This window comes from Schistocerca gregaria, chromosome 3 (assembly GCF_023897955.1).
Source record: "Schistocerca gregaria isolate iqSchGreg1 chromosome 3, iqSchGreg1.2, whole genome shotgun sequence".
Taxonomy (NCBI): domain Eukaryota; kingdom Metazoa; phylum Arthropoda; class Insecta; order Orthoptera; family Acrididae; genus Schistocerca; species Schistocerca gregaria.
This window is the reverse complement of record NC_064922.1, coordinates 757,179,361-757,198,434: the sequence shown is the minus strand read 5'-3', so window position 1 is coordinate 757,198,434 and position 19,074 is coordinate 757,179,361. Positions and strand designations below refer to the sequence as shown.

At 41.7% G+C, this 19,074-nt stretch overlaps 1 protein-coding gene across 1 annotated transcript in view; it reads left to right on the top strand.

Annotated features, from left to right (window-relative positions):
• Positions 1 to 19,074, top strand: part of LOC126355596 (dual oxidase) — a 582,817-nt gene that overhangs the window by 417,167 nt on the left and 146,576 nt on the right. The window contains exon 6 of the mRNA XM_050005959.1: positions 12,677 to 12,843. Within this exon, the coding sequence (XP_049861916.1) occupies positions 12,677 to 12,843 (167 nt within the window). The remainder of the gene's footprint in view (positions 1 to 12,676; positions 12,844 to 19,074) is intronic.

The following is a 19,074-nucleotide window of genomic DNA, read 5'->3' as shown; positions in this document are numbered from 1 at the left end:
CAAGCACACTTCCCAGAATAACCCAAAATTCCGTATGTCACGGTGAATCCACGTCCTGCACTTCCAAAATCACAGTGAGTCCCACACAGGAACAGACTTACTTATTGTTGTCTCGACCTTTGCCTAGACATGTATATACTGTACTGTTTGCAGACATGCATGCAGGTTTGCAGGACATTGCATAGTATACCGTTATATAGAGACACTGCCAATAGAACATTCTAACACAAAAAAATGCACGCATCCCGAAGAAAATATCCTAATGGGACGGAAATTGGTAGATATATTGTACATACACAGACAAAAAAATAGTTACGATTTCAGAAAAAATGATGATTTATACAAAAAGAGCTTCGCAAATATAACAAGTCAACAACATGTTAGTCCACTTCCGGCCCTTACGAATGCTGTTATTTGGGCTTGCATTGACTGATAGAATTGACGGATGCCTTCCTGAGGCATACCCAGTCAAATTGGCGCGTTAGATCGTGAAAATCCCAAGCTGTTCACAGGGCTCTGCCCATAATGCTCCAGTTTCTCAATTTGCGAGAGATACTGTGACCTTGCTGGACGAGGAGCGGTTTGGCAGTTGAAACTCTCGAGGTGTGCGAGCGGGCATTATCTTGCTGAAGGGTAACCCCAGAATGGGTAGCCCTGTATGGTAATAAAACGAGGCGTAGAATAGCGTCTACGTACCGTTGTGCTGTAAGTGTGCTGCGTATGTCAACCAAATGGGTACTGCTACAGTATGATGAGAACTTGCACCCCAAACAATCACTCCTGGTTGTTTGGCCGTATGGCGGCCAACAGTCAGGTTCTCTGGGGAGCCTCCAGACACGTCTTTGGAGCTTGGTTCGAAGTGAGACTCATCACTGAAGACAGTTCTACTTCAGGCAATGAGATTCCAGGCCGAAGATGTGCCTGGAGACAAGCAGGATTACGGTGGTGTACCACCCTGATTTCGTCCGCCATACGGCCCAACAACAAGAAGTGATCAGCTGGGATACCATTTCTTTTCGTGGTAGTACTCCTCTGCTTGTCATCTGAGGCACTCTTAGAGCGCAGCGGTACGTCGACGATATTCTACGCATCTGTTTGTTGCCTTTCATGGCAAGCCAACTTGGGCTTACATTTCTGCAATATAATATCCGCTCGCACACCACGAGCGTTCCTACTGCTTGTTTTCGTACTTGCCAAGACCTAACTTGTCCATAAAGGTCGCCGGATCTCTTCCAAACTGAGAACTTGGGAGTGTTATGGGCAGCACCCTGCAATCGCCTTGGGATTTCGACGATCTAAAGGACCAGTTTTAAAGACCTCGGCACTAAATCCCTCAGGAGGCCGTCCAACAACTCTGACAATCAATGCCAAGCCGAATAACAGCTTGCATTAGAGCCAGGGGCGGTACAAAGCGTTACTGACTTCCTCAATTTGTGAAGATCTTTGTCTTCAATAAATCATCCAATATGTCTGAAACTGTAATCATTTGTTTGTTTTAATATGTACTGCATATCTAGCTATTTCGGCCCCATTCGGATAATTCCTTCGTGGAGCGTCGTGGTTTTTTTTTCGCCTTAATATGTATAGAATTATCAGCGAATGGCTTCACATAGATACCTGAAGACCTCATCCTTGCCGGAGTGATTCCATTGTTAAGTCGAGAGGTGGCGCAACACGAATTAACGTGACGTCTCCTGGGGGCAAATAATTTTTTGCCCTTCTGCACTTATCATTAGAGTTTAATTGGGGACTCGTAAACGAATCGAAGCTAGTACTGCTATATACGTTGACATCTTCTGCGTCATAGTGGATTTTATAGCTTTCCTTACGATTTCGAATGTGCTAAACAACCTACGAGTCGCGTGCGTAGGTACTGGCAGGGACCAAAAAATTCTTAGAGCAAAGCAAATGTTTAGGAAAATACTGCTCAGTTTCTGCTCGCGAGCTGTATTTTGATTTTATTTCGTCCTTGTTGGCCTGTGATTTGAAACCACGAGTGTTTATGATGTAAAATACAAACTTAAAACAGTTATCTACGTCACTCAGTTTTATTTTCCTTCACAACGTATTCCTTAAGCTGGCAGCCTCATCTACAGGTGGATCGGTGGCTGTCATATTTCGTTTCCTGTATGTAGTCAATTGTCTGCTGTACGCTTCATTTCGCTACAACGTAATATGTCACTAAATTCATACATTAGGAGAGAAAGTCATGTACTATCCGCCGGCTTAATTTATTTGGCTTAATTTTGTAATTCTGATTGTTAGGGGAGTATTAGTACACTATTCTCTTACTCCAAGTCATGTTCTATGGAAAGTCCAGTGTAATGATTTTTATTTTGTTATTTATATGACTTAATTCCTCCCCCCATGAACCATGGACCTTGCCGTTGGTGAGGAGGCTTGCGTGCCTCAACGATACAGATAGCCGTACCGTAGGTGCAACCACAACGGAAGGGTATCTGTTGAGAGGCCAGACAAACGTGTGGTTCCTGAAGAGAGGCAGCAGCCTTTTCAGTAGTTGCAGGGGCAACAGTCTGGATGATTGACTGATCTGGCCTTGTAACACTAACCAAAATGGCCTTGCTGTACTGGTACTGCGAACGTCTGGAAGCAAGAAGAAACTACGGCCGTAATTTTTCCCGATGGCATGCAGCTTTACTGTATGATTAAATCATGATGGCGTCCTCTTGGGTAAAATATTCCGGAGATAAAATAGTCCCCCGTTCGGATCACCTGGCGGCGACTACTTAAGAGGATGTCGTTATCAGGAGAAAGAAAACTGCCGTTCTACGGATCGGAGCGTGGAATCTCAGATCCCTTAATCAGGCAGGTAGGTTAGAAAATTTAAAAAGGGAAATGGATAGGTTAAAGTTAGAAATAGTGGGAATTAGTGAAGTTCGGTGGCAGGAGGAACAAGACTTCTGGTCAGGTGAATACAGGGTTATAAACACAAAATCAAATAGGGGTAATGCAGGAGTAGGTTTAATAATGAATAAAAAAATAGGTGTACGGGTAAGCTACTACAAACAGCATAGTGAACGCATTATTGTGGCCAAGATAGACACGAAGCCCACACCTACTACAGTAGTACAAGTTTATATGCCAACTAGATCTGCAGATGACGAAGAAATTGATGAAATGTATGATGAAATAAAAGAAATTATTCAGGTAGTGAAGGGAGATGAAAATTTAATAGTAATGGGTGACTGGAATTCGTCAGTAGGTAAAGGGAGAGAAGGAAACATAGTAGATGAATATGTATTGGGGCTAAGAAATGACAGGGGAAGCCGCCTGGTTGAATTTTGCACAGAGCACAACTTAATCATAGCTAATACTTGGTTTAAGAATCATGAAAGAAGGTTGTATACATGGAAGAACCCTGGAGATACTAAAAGGTATCAGATAGATTATATAATGGTAAGACAGAGATTTAGGAACCAGGATTTAAATTGTAAGACATTTCCAGGGGCAGATCTGGACTCTGACAACAATCTATTGGTTATGAACTGTAGATTTAAACTGAAGAAACTGTAAAAAGGTGGGAATTTAAGGAGATGGGACTTGGATAAACTGAAAGAACCAGAGATTGTACAGAGTTTCAGGGAGAGCATAAGAAAAAAAATGGACAGGAATGGGGGAAAGAAATACAGTAGAAGAAGAATGGGTAGCTCTGTGGGATGAAGTAGTGAAGGCAGCAGAGGACCAAGTAGGTAAAAAGACGAGGGCTAGTAGAACTCCTTGGGTAACAGAAGAAATATTGAATTTAATTGATGAAAGGAGAAAATCTAAAACTGCAGTAAATGAAGCAGGCAAAAAGGAATACAAAGGTCTCAAGAACGATATCGACAGGAAGTGCAAAATGGCTAAGCAGGGATGGCTCGAGGACAAATGTAAGGATGTAGAGCCTTATCTCACTAGGGGTAAGATAGATACTGCCCACAGGAAAATTAAAGAAACCTTTGGAGAAAGGAGAACCACTTGCATGAATGTCAAGAGCTTTGATGGAAACCCAGTTCTAAGCAAAGAAGGGAAAACAGAAAGGTGGTAGGAGTATATAGAGAGTCTATACAAGGGCGATGTACTTAAGGACAATATTATGGAAATGGAAGAGGATGTGGATGAAGATGAAATGGGAGATATGATATTGCGTGAAGAGTTTGACAGAGCACTGGAAGACCTGAGTCAAAACAAGGCCCCCGGAGTAGACAACATTCCATTGGAACTACTGACGGCCTTGGGAGAGCCAGTCCTGACAAAACTCTACCATCTGGTGAGCAAGATGTATGAAACAGGCGAAATACCCTCAGACTTCAAGAAGAATATAATAATCCCAATCCCAAAGAAAGCAGGTGTTGACAGATATGAAAATTACCGAACTATCAGTTTAATAAGTCACAGCTGCAAAATACTAACACGAATTCTTCACAGACGAATGGAAAAACTGATAGAAGCCGACCTCGGGGGAAGATCAGTTTGGATTCCGTAGAAATGTTGGAACACGTGAGGCAATACTGACCCTACGACTTATCTTAGAAGAAAGATTAAAGAAAGGCAAACCTACATTTCTAGCATTTGTAGACTTTGAGAAAGCTTTTGACAATGTTGATTGGAATACTCTCTTTCAAATTCTCAAGGTGACAGGGGTAAAATACAGAGAGCGAAAGGCTATTTACAATTTGTACAGAAAGCAAATGGCAGTTATAAGAGTCAAGGGGTATGAAAGGGAAGCAGTGGTTGGGAAGGGAGTGAGACAGGGTTGTAGCCTATCCCCGATGTTATTCAAGGAAACAAAAGAAAAGTTCTGAGTAGGTATTAAAATCCATGGAGAAGAAATAAAAACTTTGAGGTTCGCCAATGACATTGTAATTCTGTCAGAGACAGCAAAGGACTTGGAAGAGCAGTTGAACGGAATGGACAGTGTCTTGAAAGGAGGGTTTATGATGAACATAAAAAAAGCAAAACGAGGATAATGGAATGTAGTCGAATTAAGTCGGGTGATGCTGAGGGAATTAGATTAGGAAATGACGCACTTAAAGTAGTTAAGGAGTTTTGCTATTTGGGGAGCAAAATAACCGATGATGGTGGAAGTAGAGAGGATATAAAATGTAGACTGGCAATGGCAAGGAAAGCATTTCTTAAGAAGAGAAATTTGTTAACATCGAGTATTGATTTAAGTGTCAGGGAGTCGTTTCTCAAAGTATTTGTATGGAGTGTAGCCATGTATGGAAGTGAAACGTGGACGATAAATAGCTTAGACAAGAAGAGAATAGAAGCTTTCGAAATGTGGTGCTACAAAAGAATGCTGAAGATTAGATGAGTTGATCGCATAATTGATGAGGAGGTATTGAATAGAATTGGGGAGAAGAGGAGCTTATGGCATAACTTGACTAGAAGAAGGGATCGGTTGGTAGGACATGTTCTGAGACATCGAGGGATCACCAATTTAGTATTGGAGGGCAGCGTAGAGGGTAAAAATCGTAGAGGGAGACCAAGAGATGAATACACTAAGCAGATTCAGAAGGATGTAGGTTTCAGTAGGTACTGGGAGATGGAGAAGCTTGCACAGGAAAGAGTAGCATGGAGAGCTGCATCAAACCAGTCTCAGGACTGAAGACCACAACAACAACAACAACATGACTTAATTACATATAACGTAAGTAAACTATAATTACTAGGCTTGCAGAGAGTGTCTTGGAGTATCGACCATTGTCTTTTCTGTGCTACATAGGTTTTCAGTGATACAGTGCATTGATACTTACTGAATAATAATAGAATACTTAATCACAAGAACTTCTTCTTACTATCCTTCAGCTCCATTCACGAATGTTTAGCCCACTGTTTTACAGATATCGCAAATAAAACACAAAAGATTCTCCTAAACCACGCATATAACATGCGCCCAGCATCTGCCCAGTCTTCTTTAAAGGACTCCACACACACAATGTACTTTTCAATCTCTACCGTTGATCCATTATTTCCCGTAATTTCAGTGTTCTTCGCCGCTTTGTAATTGGTTTTCCGTGGCCACCTTTTGCCTGTTTATTTTATTCTGTAACACATTACTTAAGTCCATCTTTCTTCACCTCTCTTTTATGCACATTATTTTCCTGCTTTTAATTGTTCTCTTCGGTGGCGATCTTTTTTTTTTTTCTAATCGTTGAAAGCGCTTTAGCTGCCTCCCTCACGATCACTTTGTTAGACATTACCTTGCTCAAAGCCAATTTCGCGCATCCTTCATTCCATATCCCTGTAATTTTTACCTCATTTTCCTCCGTTTCAGTCTGAAAAGAAGTAATATAAAGGAAATAATAATTTAAAAATTAAACTAGTCTTGGCCAATACTGAAAACCAACCGGCTAGCCACTACTGCATGACAGCACGCAGAAGGATTTTGTTATGCTGAACGTTCTTTTACGGAAATCATTATGAAACGTTTCTTAGTTGTCATAGAAATATAGCAACGAAGTTAATCACTTACCTTAAAAACGTATACCACAGGCCTCAAAATATCTTCTGTGTGCTCTGAGCTAGTCTGAGCTGCAGCAAAACCATCAAGTACTCAGAGCGGAGAAGCACTGAAGAGAGGAAGAAGATATCCAACTCCAGTGCACATGGATACACAAGCTTGCTTCCTCTTACTGTACGCTTCTGCCGTTTGGAGGAGGAAAGGAAAATCACAGTGGTGGCTGATACTGTAAGCCAATTGATACTACACGACCCTGCGTTGTGAACGATAATAAAACAATTTGCAAGATATTACAGGAAAGGGTACACTGCATGTCGTTATATACACATTTGTATCACTCGGTGTCGCCGATAAACATATGAGGGATGTTTTTGAAGTAAGGTCCATATTTAATAAAAAATAACCAAACATTTTATTTTCAAACCATGACTATTTTTAGGTTTTACTTAAAGTAGTTATACCTTAAAACTACGTTTGGAATCCCTCTTCAAAGACGTTTGGTGCCGTTCTGAAAGTCAAGAGTTGACGGTGGTTCTCACTTATTCAACGTCGTTGAATCATTTCCCACCAAGATAACGTTTCAGCTGCCGAAAAACGTGGAAACCACTCGGAGCAAGATCAGCGCCACACGTCGTGTGATCCAAAACTTCCCTACTGAAGTATTCAGTCATCTCCCGAGTCTGCACAGCAGTTTTAGGCCTAGCGTTATCGTAAAGGAGCAAAATTCCCTTTGTGAATAAGCAGCGTCTTTTGATCTGAACCACTCATTAGAGTTTTATGTAGGTTGCGCCTTACCGCTCTGGTTTGAATGTCGTTCCTCCACCGGCAAACTGCCTCGGTTCTCCCAGAACACAGTTGCCGTAATCTTACTCTGCGACTGCGTTTGTTTGTGTTTGCCCCTGACAGGAGTCTTCAACTCTTGATTCGCACTTTAAGCGTACCTTTTTTCCTTTTTTTCCATTTTTGTTTCAGTAGAGAAAATTTCTCTGGTTTGGAACTTCAAACATGCAAGAAATAGTGAACACACACACACAATAAAGCGCGCGCATGCAGCAGTATGTCATTCCAGTATTCATGACGTCGTACAAATGACGAAGCAGTAGCAAAAAAGCGGATGTCAGCAGGGTTACTTAAACGACAGATCATATGCGCATCAAGAAATCTGAACAAATAGGCTGTAATAATGAAGCACAAGTTACTTAGTTTGTATGTAGATCCGCTTGCTGAATGATAGAGCTACATGAGACACCTTTCAGTCACTCGCTTCTGAATCTATAGCAGGTCCCTGTTTCAGTTTTAGAAGAAACAAATAAAACACGAGACGCCTTTCAGAGAGCCTCAGCACAACCGTCTCAAAAATGTCGAAGCACTGTTTAATTACTTGCAAGATAAATTATGTCGAAAAACATCGCAATAAGGTACAAAAATCCTCTCAATCTTGAACAGAAAAACTAAACCAATACCAAAACATCGCAGTTGGTCGGTGAATGACAGTGGATGACGCCCAGTCATGGGGTGCGGTAGCGCAGGACAGATGAACACTTATAACTGACGCGGTCGAACTCGTGCACTCTTCGTGGTGCGTTTATCAAAGCACCCAAGTGCTTCAAGAGTTACATTTTATCTTACACACTAAATTAAATGCACTAACTACAAGAGGGAAACAAATTGAGGAAGACTGCTCTTGCTTTTCTTATAAGACATTCTAACGTGTCCAGCTACAAATCCAATAGTTTGCAAGTTCATTGGGGTCGGTAGTAAACTCATGTAGCTTTTCAGCTCGACTTGTGTTGCCCATCAATAGAACTTCTCTTACCTGTCACTGAATCCGTTATCGATCGCCACCATCGGGCACCTTAATTGCGATATAAATCACGTACCAGCCAGTCTCACCGGCTTACTCTGCCATAGTTGTTTACAATCTTACGACATAGCCTTCGGACTGCGCCGAAAAGTGAGACACATTCAGCTTAATAGCTACCAACAATAGTTATTTGTGATAATGAGATCAAACTCGTTAGTGATCTTTAGTCAGTAAAATGCCTTTTAGTGTCACATCTGGCGGCTTATGTTATATGGAGATCACTGTCGACAATTTATCATTCACCGCTGGAAATGCCTCCACCACCTGTTTCTGCTTATTGTGATATGATTCCTTCATTGTTCGTAAAGGTTTGTCCTGCCTGCCTGCTTTCTAGAGTCCTTTACCAATTCTCCATTTAACTGCTGTGTGTCCATTCTTTTAATAACAATCAGTGCAACATCCTCATCTCTTCACTTTCCTCTTGGTGATTTATTTGTCTCCGAAATCATTTCCTTCTTTAGATTGCCTGTTGAGCATCTCAGTTTTGGAGTCGTATGCCTATGTAAGCCCCTCATTCTACTACTGTCAAGATACAAAAATATTCCATTCCGAGCAAAAAGCAGTTTTGAAATCGGTATTTAAATCTTCTCAGAAGCTCCAAGCCACTTGTGCCTAGTTCTGTACTTAGTTCCTCTATTATTTGTTGACTGTATGCAGTGAAGGCAATTCTTTCCGATGGTCAAAGATCGTTCTAATCATATTCGTTGACAGTTCAATGGTTCACGGTGTACCCACATGCAGAGACCATGCTTCCGGTGTACAAGTTTTGCATAAGTATATTGAATACGCCATGTTTCTCTTCTCCCCCACATCACTCATCCAGATACGTATATAACGAATCGAAATGTAATAACAGCCAATACCTTCTTAGTTTTTCTATAGCACCTTTGAAGAACGATGTGGCTGCCAACTTATTGCCACGGTTGTTTCGACTACGCTGCAGAAGATTCGCTGGCTACTCCTAGCACGTCCTCCATACAGTCCTGATCTTTCCACACGTGATTTCCATATTTTTAAAGGCCGCGCGTGGTAGCCGCGCGGTCTGTGGCGTCTTGTCACGATCCAGGCAGCTCCCCCCGTCGGAGATTCGAGTCCTCCCTCGGGCATGGGTGTGTGTGTGTTGTCCTTAGTGTAAGTTACATTAAATGATTATAAAGAATCCGCCTCGACTGCAAATAGAAAACGGATGTTCACCTAGGTTTCCGCCCGGATAACAACGCCTTCTTCGGAACAAACTAAAACTACAAACTCCCTAAAGAGGCAGTTTACATGAGAACCCGCGGCCCGTCGAACGTTGGCTGGGGTGAGGAAGTACGCTTCTGAAGTTTGAGCTAAGTATAGCTATTGACATGGTACACACGTACCGTTTATTTTACATTTTATGCGAGTCTTTTACCCTTTTGGGCGTCCTGTATTAATGTTGGACCATGTCTCTGTAGGTAGTTTGTAGTTTTAGTGTGTTTTGAAGAAGGTGTGGTTATCCGCGCCGAAACCTAGGTCAACATCCGGTTTCTATTTGCAATCGACGCGGATTCTTTATAACCATTAAATTATTCACGATTGCTGATGCGCTGCAGTGTTAAAAGTTCTTAAGTTACATTAAGTAGTGCGTAGGCTTAGGGACCGAAGACCTGAGCAATTTGGTCTCCTACGAGCTTACCATAAATTTCCAAATTTCCCGAAGAAAGACATCCGTGACCGTCGATTTGCATCGGGCGAAAAGCTGCCCACCTGGACATAATCACGGCTCCTTAGGCAACCGCAAACGTTGTTCCATGAAGGCACTGACCGTCTTGTCTCACGGTAGGATAATGTAGTAACAGTAATAGCGATTACTTTTGAAATAATAAACACTTTACTTACTTTCTTTTCATCTGTCTTGTTTTCATTCGACTGCCTTTTATATTTTGCAGTCAGGCATGTAACGGTAGATACATCTGAGTGATTTCTACATTCAGGTTTTTGATCGATTTTAATATTGGTTGCTACCGTTAGAAAAAACCTCGAGAATTAAAGGAACAACCCTACTGAAAGCGTTTAGGAGCTTATAGGACCTAACTATCTTGCAGTTTCAGTTGCAGTCAAGAATGCCGCCCTACAAATTGGTCTGCGCACACTTGCAACTAGTCAACATCTATTACATATTAAGGCTTTCTCCAAACTGACACTGACAAGTGGGGAGGCATAACTCCAGAGCGCTTTGCGAAAAACAATTTTTCCCTCCCCCACGCTTTGCACGCTCTTGATAATAGGTGCTTTAGAGAGGCAGAGAAATCATCGACTTTTATTTCTGAAGATAATATTGGAATTCAAAATGCAGTCAGAGTAATAAAATTTACATTTGCAATGCCATATGAACACTAGTGAAAACTCCTAACGCTCTGTAATGAAATTTAGGCCATACATTGTAGTTGGTGTGAATCCTCAATGAAATGCACAGCTGAGGATCTTAATCGTAACATGTAGATAACATTTCTGCCATTTTGCTTTTGAGAACAGGTTACAGACAAGAGTCAGTACAAAGCCCGTGTCACACGGAGTACGAATGGCTATAAGTTTGCTAGAAGGATTCCACGACAGCTCCCAAGAATGCAACACTGGTGCTAGGTGTTTTCTTGCTAGGTAGCATTTCATATTTTCGAGTGATAGATACTGTGCTATTTTCGTTATAAGATTCTTTAAATACTACCTGCGCTGACCAATATAGTCTTGCTGTAAGGGTGATAGGTTGCATCTTAGCCCCACTGTGTCTTGTTATTACTGCGTATGACTCCACAGTGGAGTAAATAAAGCATTTTTGCTTCAACTGGCGTATAGTGGGGGGAGTAGTTCTTATATACTGAGAAAACGCCCAGTTATTACTACAACACCTGGACCTGAAGCAGATGTGATTCCGCCAAAGGGCTTAATGCAAAACTAAAGGGGCCTAAAAGCGTTCGCGTTCACTTTAAATAGACAGTTTCTGATATATGTCGTAATGCCTGAGCAATAAAACGAAAAAAACTGAACACCTCCGGAAGAGGCCGTGAAGGCCCAACGGTACCCCCTGGGCCGCCGTGTCATCTTCAGCCCATAGGCGTCACTGGATGCGGATATGGAGGGGCACGTGGTTCTGCCCTCTCTACCGGCCATATGTCAGTTTTTGAGACAGGAGCATGAACGATAAACTGTACGAATAAAGGAGACAACTGCGCAATTAAGGCAGGCCGTAAACTGCACAGTTCCCTCAAGTAATCGCAAAGTTCGCACAGTCTTCTAGTCGGCTGTCACCTGAACCTCGACCAATCCCAATTGTGACCTCAACGGAAAATAAGATGCACTTTTAGCTTTTGTTGAAGGCTAATGGAATCTTCCTGAACTTTGGAATATAGAAGTTGTTTCAGATTCGAAATGGAAGAGAGAGAGAGAGAGAGCGAGAAGGAAGGCTGCCGCGTACGAAATTGTTCTAGACGATAAAATTTTAGAAAGCATTCTTTTTATGGAAAGTTAACAGCGATCGGTATAAAACATCAAAATTCAGTAGAACAGCATCGATAGCAACAGGTAGCAAACAGTTTACGTTTGCAATTTAGACCAACCTTAGGTCGTAAGTGCTGCAGTACAGCAATAGCTACATATTCAAAGGTATTTATATACAAAGAGATAGTAACATGACTAAAAACATTTACAATAACAACTACAATAATAACAAAATAAAACGTTATATCATTGATGGGAGCTGGCGGCGGAGGACGGTGCAAGACCCGTAAGAACACGGACGTCAACAGCTGAATAAGGCAGCATTACTTGAGAATTTACAGTGTGAACGTCCCCTCCCCTTTCCCACCATGCGTACGGCATTACACACACAAAACCGAACAAATCATGTCAGTTACTGCGTTTCTTTATTTTAAATGGATTATGACAGGATTTTCTGTGAACCATGTAATATTTGTACACATTTCTGTATCTATTTTTCTTGTAAATTTAAATTATACCATTTAATGTAACATAGCTCATGTAATGTGTACGTGATTGGTTGTCCTGATGTAACGCCGCATGCTTGGTGGGAAGTGAGTGGGAAAGCCCTGTAGTACACATTCTCGAGTAATGCTACTTCATTCAGCAGTTGGCGACCGGACAGACAACTGCACAGCTAAGCTGGGGGTTTATAGGTCGCTTTTACTGCATGAGACAGCTTTGGTAGGTGGGACAGCAACCCAGCAGCCATCTCCACTGCCTTAGAGCTAGCTGCCACACACTGAGTCTAGCACACTTATGACGGAACTTACTCCTTGTGACACGGGCGTGGCTAGAGTTTGCAGCGTGGCTACCACGTGGAAGTAGAGCGTGAGCCGTGTGTGCAGTGCTGGGAGACCCGCGCACCAACCAGAACCCGGCGCTGCTCACGTTCGGCATCCTGTTCTTCCGCTGGCACAACGTCGTGGCGCGCCGCGTGCAGCGTCAACACCCGGACTGGCCCGACGAGGAGGTCTTCCAGCGTGCCCGCAGATACGTCGTCGCCACGCTACAGGTAAGCCTGCAACGCGTCCCAACCTTCATTCCTACGTCAATGGATTCTTGTGTGCTACACTCCTTGAAACGATCAAATATTTACTGAGTAACCACATCCATGTGATGGTTCCAGGATTATGTACTCCACTGACCGCTTGTGCATACACAAATCTGTTGTGTGTACACTTATTCCACACCCAAGAGTCTGTGTCACAAGCCTGTAACTGTGCTACTGGCCTGACTAACTGCAGCTTCCTTTCACCGTGCCACTTGGAGGGGGCTGGTGAAAGGCCCATCACCCCAATCGCCTTTTACAACCCTCCTCCTCCCCGCCCCCACAAAATAATCGCCTATACTCATTTGATAGTAGGCTGAGTGGACCTGGGGACTGTCCTGGAGGTGATGAGGAAAAATGCTCAGCGCTACCTGCAACTGAACCCAGGATCTCCAAGGCAGGTGTCTAGTGCAATCTAGACCACTGCCGTGCAAAGCATGTCAACACTATTGCAACACTACACAGCTGCCATGGAGGGCAACCTTCATGTTGGCGTTTGGAAAACCGTTTCTTGTCCCTGACATGTAGGCTGCCCTACAAAGTAGACTTATAATTTCCCACACAATACACCTGCTGTGCATGGCACTCTATTTGCTTGGAGCTTGAAAAGCTCGTTTTTGCACGTATCTACGCTCCTATTGCACCTATGAGATTATAAATTTCACAGTGTTTATACTCATGAGGGCTGCCGGTTCTCGCTACAGTCGCAGGTTCGAATCCTGCCTCGGGCATGGATGTGTGCGATGTACTTAGGTTAGTTAGGTTTAAGTAGTTCTAAGTTCTAGGGGACTGATGACCTCAGCTGTTAAGCCCCATAGTGCTCAGAGCCTTTTGAACCATTTGAACCTGCTGGTTCTGTGCCACATTTGGTTGAAATCGATGCCGGGGTTTTGGAGGCTTTATATACATTTAACATAAACATATTGGAAAATGGGCAGGTTTTTAACTGTTGAAATATTTGTAGGATTGATGAGCCAAAACATACATTAGATTTAAAGGTGCTAATTACATGAAATCCCCTTGTGGGACTTGAAATTTGGATCCACTTGTGTTTGGTGGACACAAAGAAGCCCATGTACTAGCATACAACACCAGAAACTTCACAAACCCCGAGCGGTTCAAGGCGCTACAGACTGGAACCGCACGATGCTACGGTCGCAGGTTCGAATCCTGCCTAGGGCATGGATGTGTGTGATGTCCTTAGGTTAGTTAGGTTTCAGTAGTTCTAAGTTCTAGGGGACTGATGACCTCAGAAGTTAAGTCGCATAGTGCTCAGAGTCATTTGAACCTGTACATGTTTGTATCGATTTGAAAACTGTCTGATTCCAACATCAGTCAATAATACCACTGACAGCAATCAATGTCAGTCTTCTGAAAACGAGCATCTTATCATTATGTGGAATAACATGAAATCTCACATCAGCGTATGGAGTGATTCACAAAATAGTATCCCCCAAATTTGGTAGCCATTTAGGGGGTTCAGACTACGTTTATATAAAAGGAGACGTTTTGTGAATACAGTAAAACCAAACAACACAAGTGGTTATCTTTTACATGGTAGCTATAAACTCCAATAGATGTTACCAGTTTGCAGTTGCCAGCCCTTAAGCGCCAGCTGATAATTGACGTTACGGTAGCAACAAAAACCTACATCTACAACACATGTTAACTCAGCTGTTGCTGCTGGAAATGAAAAAGGTGCAATTTCTGTGGATATGTATCACTAGCTAAATGTCTTGAAGAATAGTAATGCTAACAAAGTACTCACATAACTCAATACATCTAATCTGTGTCAATAGTTAGCTACAAAGATGATGTAGTTTGCGAAATGGACAATCATGAAAATGAATTTGTGCCTCGTATCTCCCCGAAGAAAGTGGCCAATTGGGTTTCCTGATGCAGTAATTACAGCTGGGGTGGCAAGACAGTGAAAAGATTATCTTTTTAAAAACGTCAGTACCCATTGTAAAGAGGAATAAAATGGTATTCTGTGTCCTGAAGTGGAATCAGAACCTGAACCAAGACCTCAAGGTAGTGACAGTGAGGAGCTTGGGGAAGAACGTAACCAATCAGATACTCTACAACCAATGAAAAAGGAGTGAAAACATTGTTTGTGAACAATCATGAACCCCTTCACATACAAGTATTTTAGAAGTAGAAAATCACACACTTTGACCTCTATAAAATATAGGACCTTAGCAATATGGTTTTGGAAGTTCGGGAAGTCAAAATTTTAGATTGTTCTAAGCCCATTCACGCCTCCAAAATCAAAATTTGTTTTAAAATGCCATAAAGTAGAATAAAAATACCAATATTCTTTCCAAAAAATACTGGGTGGAGAAGCTATTTTTTCTCAATTTGGCGTCAATTCATTTGGTTTTAAATGTTTTGTACGGTGTCATGTGTTATAGGTCTGAAGGGGTAACCACTGTATGTGCAATGTTAACTGAAAAGAGTCAGTATCATTTGACAAAGCACATTTAATCTGCTTAGTGTATTCATCTCTTGGTCTCCCTCTTCGATTTTTACCCTCCACGCTGCCCTCCAGTACTAAACTGGTGATACCTTGATGCCTCAGAACATGTCCTACCAACCGATCCCTTCTTCTAGTCAGGTTGTGCCACAAACTCCTCTTCTCCCCAATTCTTTTCAATACCTCTGGTAGCTGAACAAAAATTTGCTTCTAATTTAGTTTCTGGGCGAAAAGTTAGTACATCTCACTCCGTTTAACTAATCTGGAGGAATTTTATCAACTTTATCTCTAGTACGTTGTCTCAATTATGCCTTTATAAAACCACACACAAAGAAATCTATGGGAATAAGATTTGGAAACCAAGGGGCTTGAAGTCTCTGGGAACTATGTCAATTCAACTTCTGGGAAAGTTCCATCTAAATAATTACGGACAACTGAGGCAAAAACAAATGATTTCCTAATCCCATCTTACACAAAAAAAATAGTCCGTAGAAATCAGCCCTAGCCACACATTCGCTTTGAGAGTATCTTGCTGCTTGCAGTGTATGTATGATTGGGCTTCGGCTTTTGTGTCCCCTCACATGCCTAAAGGTGTGCAATATTGCTTCATCACTGGGCAACACACGTGCCACGGCGTTCTTCATTTTTCCAGCCTCTCGACCTGCACAATCCTTACCTTCCAGCATGTGGCCGTGGTACGCAAGTTTCATCAATGTGTAGGGTTTTCCAAATTGTGGATTGTGGAATACTTAGCTCCCTATTCAGTCTCCTGTTAGGTGCACATACTTTTCGTGCGATCGCATCACCGTTTCTTGAGTTATGGATGACCTCCCAGAACGTTCATTACCAGTATTACCTGTACGTTTAAGTTGCTTAACAAAATTTTTGATTGCCAACCTTGTAGGTTTCGGCTTCCTAAATTTACTCACCTGTTCGTATGTCATTCCACGCAAACTCGAACAGACAACAAAGGTTCGTTCTTCTGTGTGACTTTCTGTCATAACAGCTGCAACAAAAATAAATTTAGGTATAATATTACCCACAAAGCATAGAGACTTCATGTTTATACATCAAATGTATTCGCATTCGCAGTTCCGAATGCGAACAACTATCAGCTGTATAAGGAAATGACGACAGTGAAAGTTTGCACCGGAAAGGGACTCAAATCCGTATTTGCGGAAACTACAGCCGTTATGAAATCCATTAAATGTATTCACAGTTGTGAATATGATAGACCAGTAGCTGTAACGGAATGATGACAGTAAAAATTTTCTTCGGCTCGGTACTCGAACCCGGGATGTCCTACTTTACGCGAGCGATCGCCTTAAATGCTTTCTTTTTTTTCCCTTCTTTCCTTCACTTTATTCGTCACTGTTCGTTGCATTTGGTCGGATCGGACGTCACACCCGTTTACGTTCATCATAGAAACTCTTACTCAGTATTTATTATTATTATTATTATTATTATTATTATTATTATTATTACAGATAGCAGCCAGCCCTCTGACTGAATACCTGCTCTACCTTGCCGGCAACCACTTTGGCTATCAGTGCACGACTATGGCCAGACCCAGACTTCCATATGTCGGCGTTTCTGCGTCATAACCTGTACTCGTAAACACACTACGGCTCTGAGCACTATGGGACTTAACATATGAGGTCATCAGTCGCCTAGAACTTAGAACTACTTAAACCTAACTAACCTAAGGACATCACATACATTCATGCCCGAGGCAGGATTCGAACCTGCGACCGCAGCGGTCGCGCGGTTCCAGACTGAAGTGACTAGAACCGCTCGGCCGGCAAACACATTATGTAATTCTCGTACAGCAGAGACATTTCATGTGTTTCATAACGGCTTTAGTCGTATAGTCGCCGACGAAGGAAGGTTGCATCGTTATTTTTAATATCACAGACAGTACAATATCAGCCTCATGTTTACACAGTGAGGTTAGACCAATAGGCTGTTAGCAACCCCCTTTAAATGTGCCTTTCTTCGTTCGCTTCCATCGGCGCCCGTTCTGAGCACGGGTGAGCGGAATGTCGAAACTGAAAACACCGTTTAGTGCCTTGGTGAGAAATGGCTTCTTCACTACCCATGTGCTAGTCGTATTAATGAGGTCGTCAACCTACCGATCACCTCTTGACATTGTTGAAAGTTTCTCCACCAAACTTCCAATACCTTCTGCAAATAATTTATTCAACACAATATGTCTGGGTTACAACGCTTTATGAATTGTTGTAAAAATGCAGAAGTACGTCAGAGAGTTAGAAGGGGTTGGTTATACAGATATCACAAAGGCTGCCAGCAATAGTTGGGGCGCACAAAGGGTGTAACATATAAAATTGCCTCTCTTGGGGTTATGGATGAGCTCGATGAGCAGTATGACCTCAAAGATATTTTAATCCACCCACAAATCCCAACAACAGATTCAGAAATCGTGCCCTCTTCGACAGTTACAGGAAATAAATCCAGAATTTGTATTCATAAGAAGTAGCCCCGGAAAAGGATAAAATTACATTCAGAAAATAGTATAAAGTTATTGATTCAAATATCTCTTCCAAAGTTTAACTGCAATCAGTATTAAATTGTATGCAGACTCAGTTATGTTGTTAGATTTATCACAAATTATTCATCACTATAAACTTACTTCCACATAAAACATTTTTTTCAAAAAATTTCTATCAAATTTTTCAAATTTTATATTTTCAATACTAAATCAAATGTGAAATTCCTTCTACTTCAGACACAGTCAGATTCTGTGACAAAGTCATAAAAGGTTTCGGCCTACATCGTACACCTTCAGATACTGTTGCGCATAGACAGTTTGTTGAACAAAACGTTTTGTTCGCCAAATGTCGCTCGCGACCTAATGCATCTGAAGATGGATAATGTAGGCCGAAACCGGTTATGACTGTGTCATAGAGTATTGTGTCTGAAATAAAACGAAGTTCACAATACGCCCATCACTGATATCCTTCTACGGAATGTCGTATTTGCGTAAACCATTAGTTTCAACTACTGAACATATTTTAACAAATTTATATTGTCATATCAACGCTATCCTATTAATTCTTCTCGAAATTTTGTGAGCTCTCAAAGGAATAATTTTTATCCTGGCACATGCAACAGGCCACAACATACTTTCTTTAACTATGGGTAATTCAAGTGTTTCCTCGTTGTAAGCGATATCCCACTCTCCGTTATTAATACTAAAAGAAAATACTGTTGTTTCTTTATTTATGGTAATTATATTTTTCTTATTGAATTTGATCAGGATTATTTTTCCTTGTTACTTTTTCGTTTTTTTTTCTATTTTATAGATAGCAATAAGGACTTCATGGGCACTGAGAGTAGATTTTTCGAATAACTTGCATCCAGTGCTGTGTATTTCAAGCTTTGATTTTAAACTTCGGAAATATGAAGTACGCTTATCTGCTTTGTATCTAAATGGTACTTCAACAATTAAAAGGGCCAGTTTTCAAAGGAAGACCTGTGTGGCTTATCACTAACTCAAATTCAAACTTTGTGATCTAGCTCCATGAGTGTTCGTAGACTGAACACAAATACTGAAGCAGGGCTTCTCGCGTTCCTCGTATTCTAGTATATCTAGTTTCTGTGCGGTATAGTGATGTGTGGCTGCGCAATCATTTTTTTTTTTTTTTTAAGAGGTGGAGCCCCTCCACGCCCACACCGGCATGATGGCCAACTCAAAAGGTCTA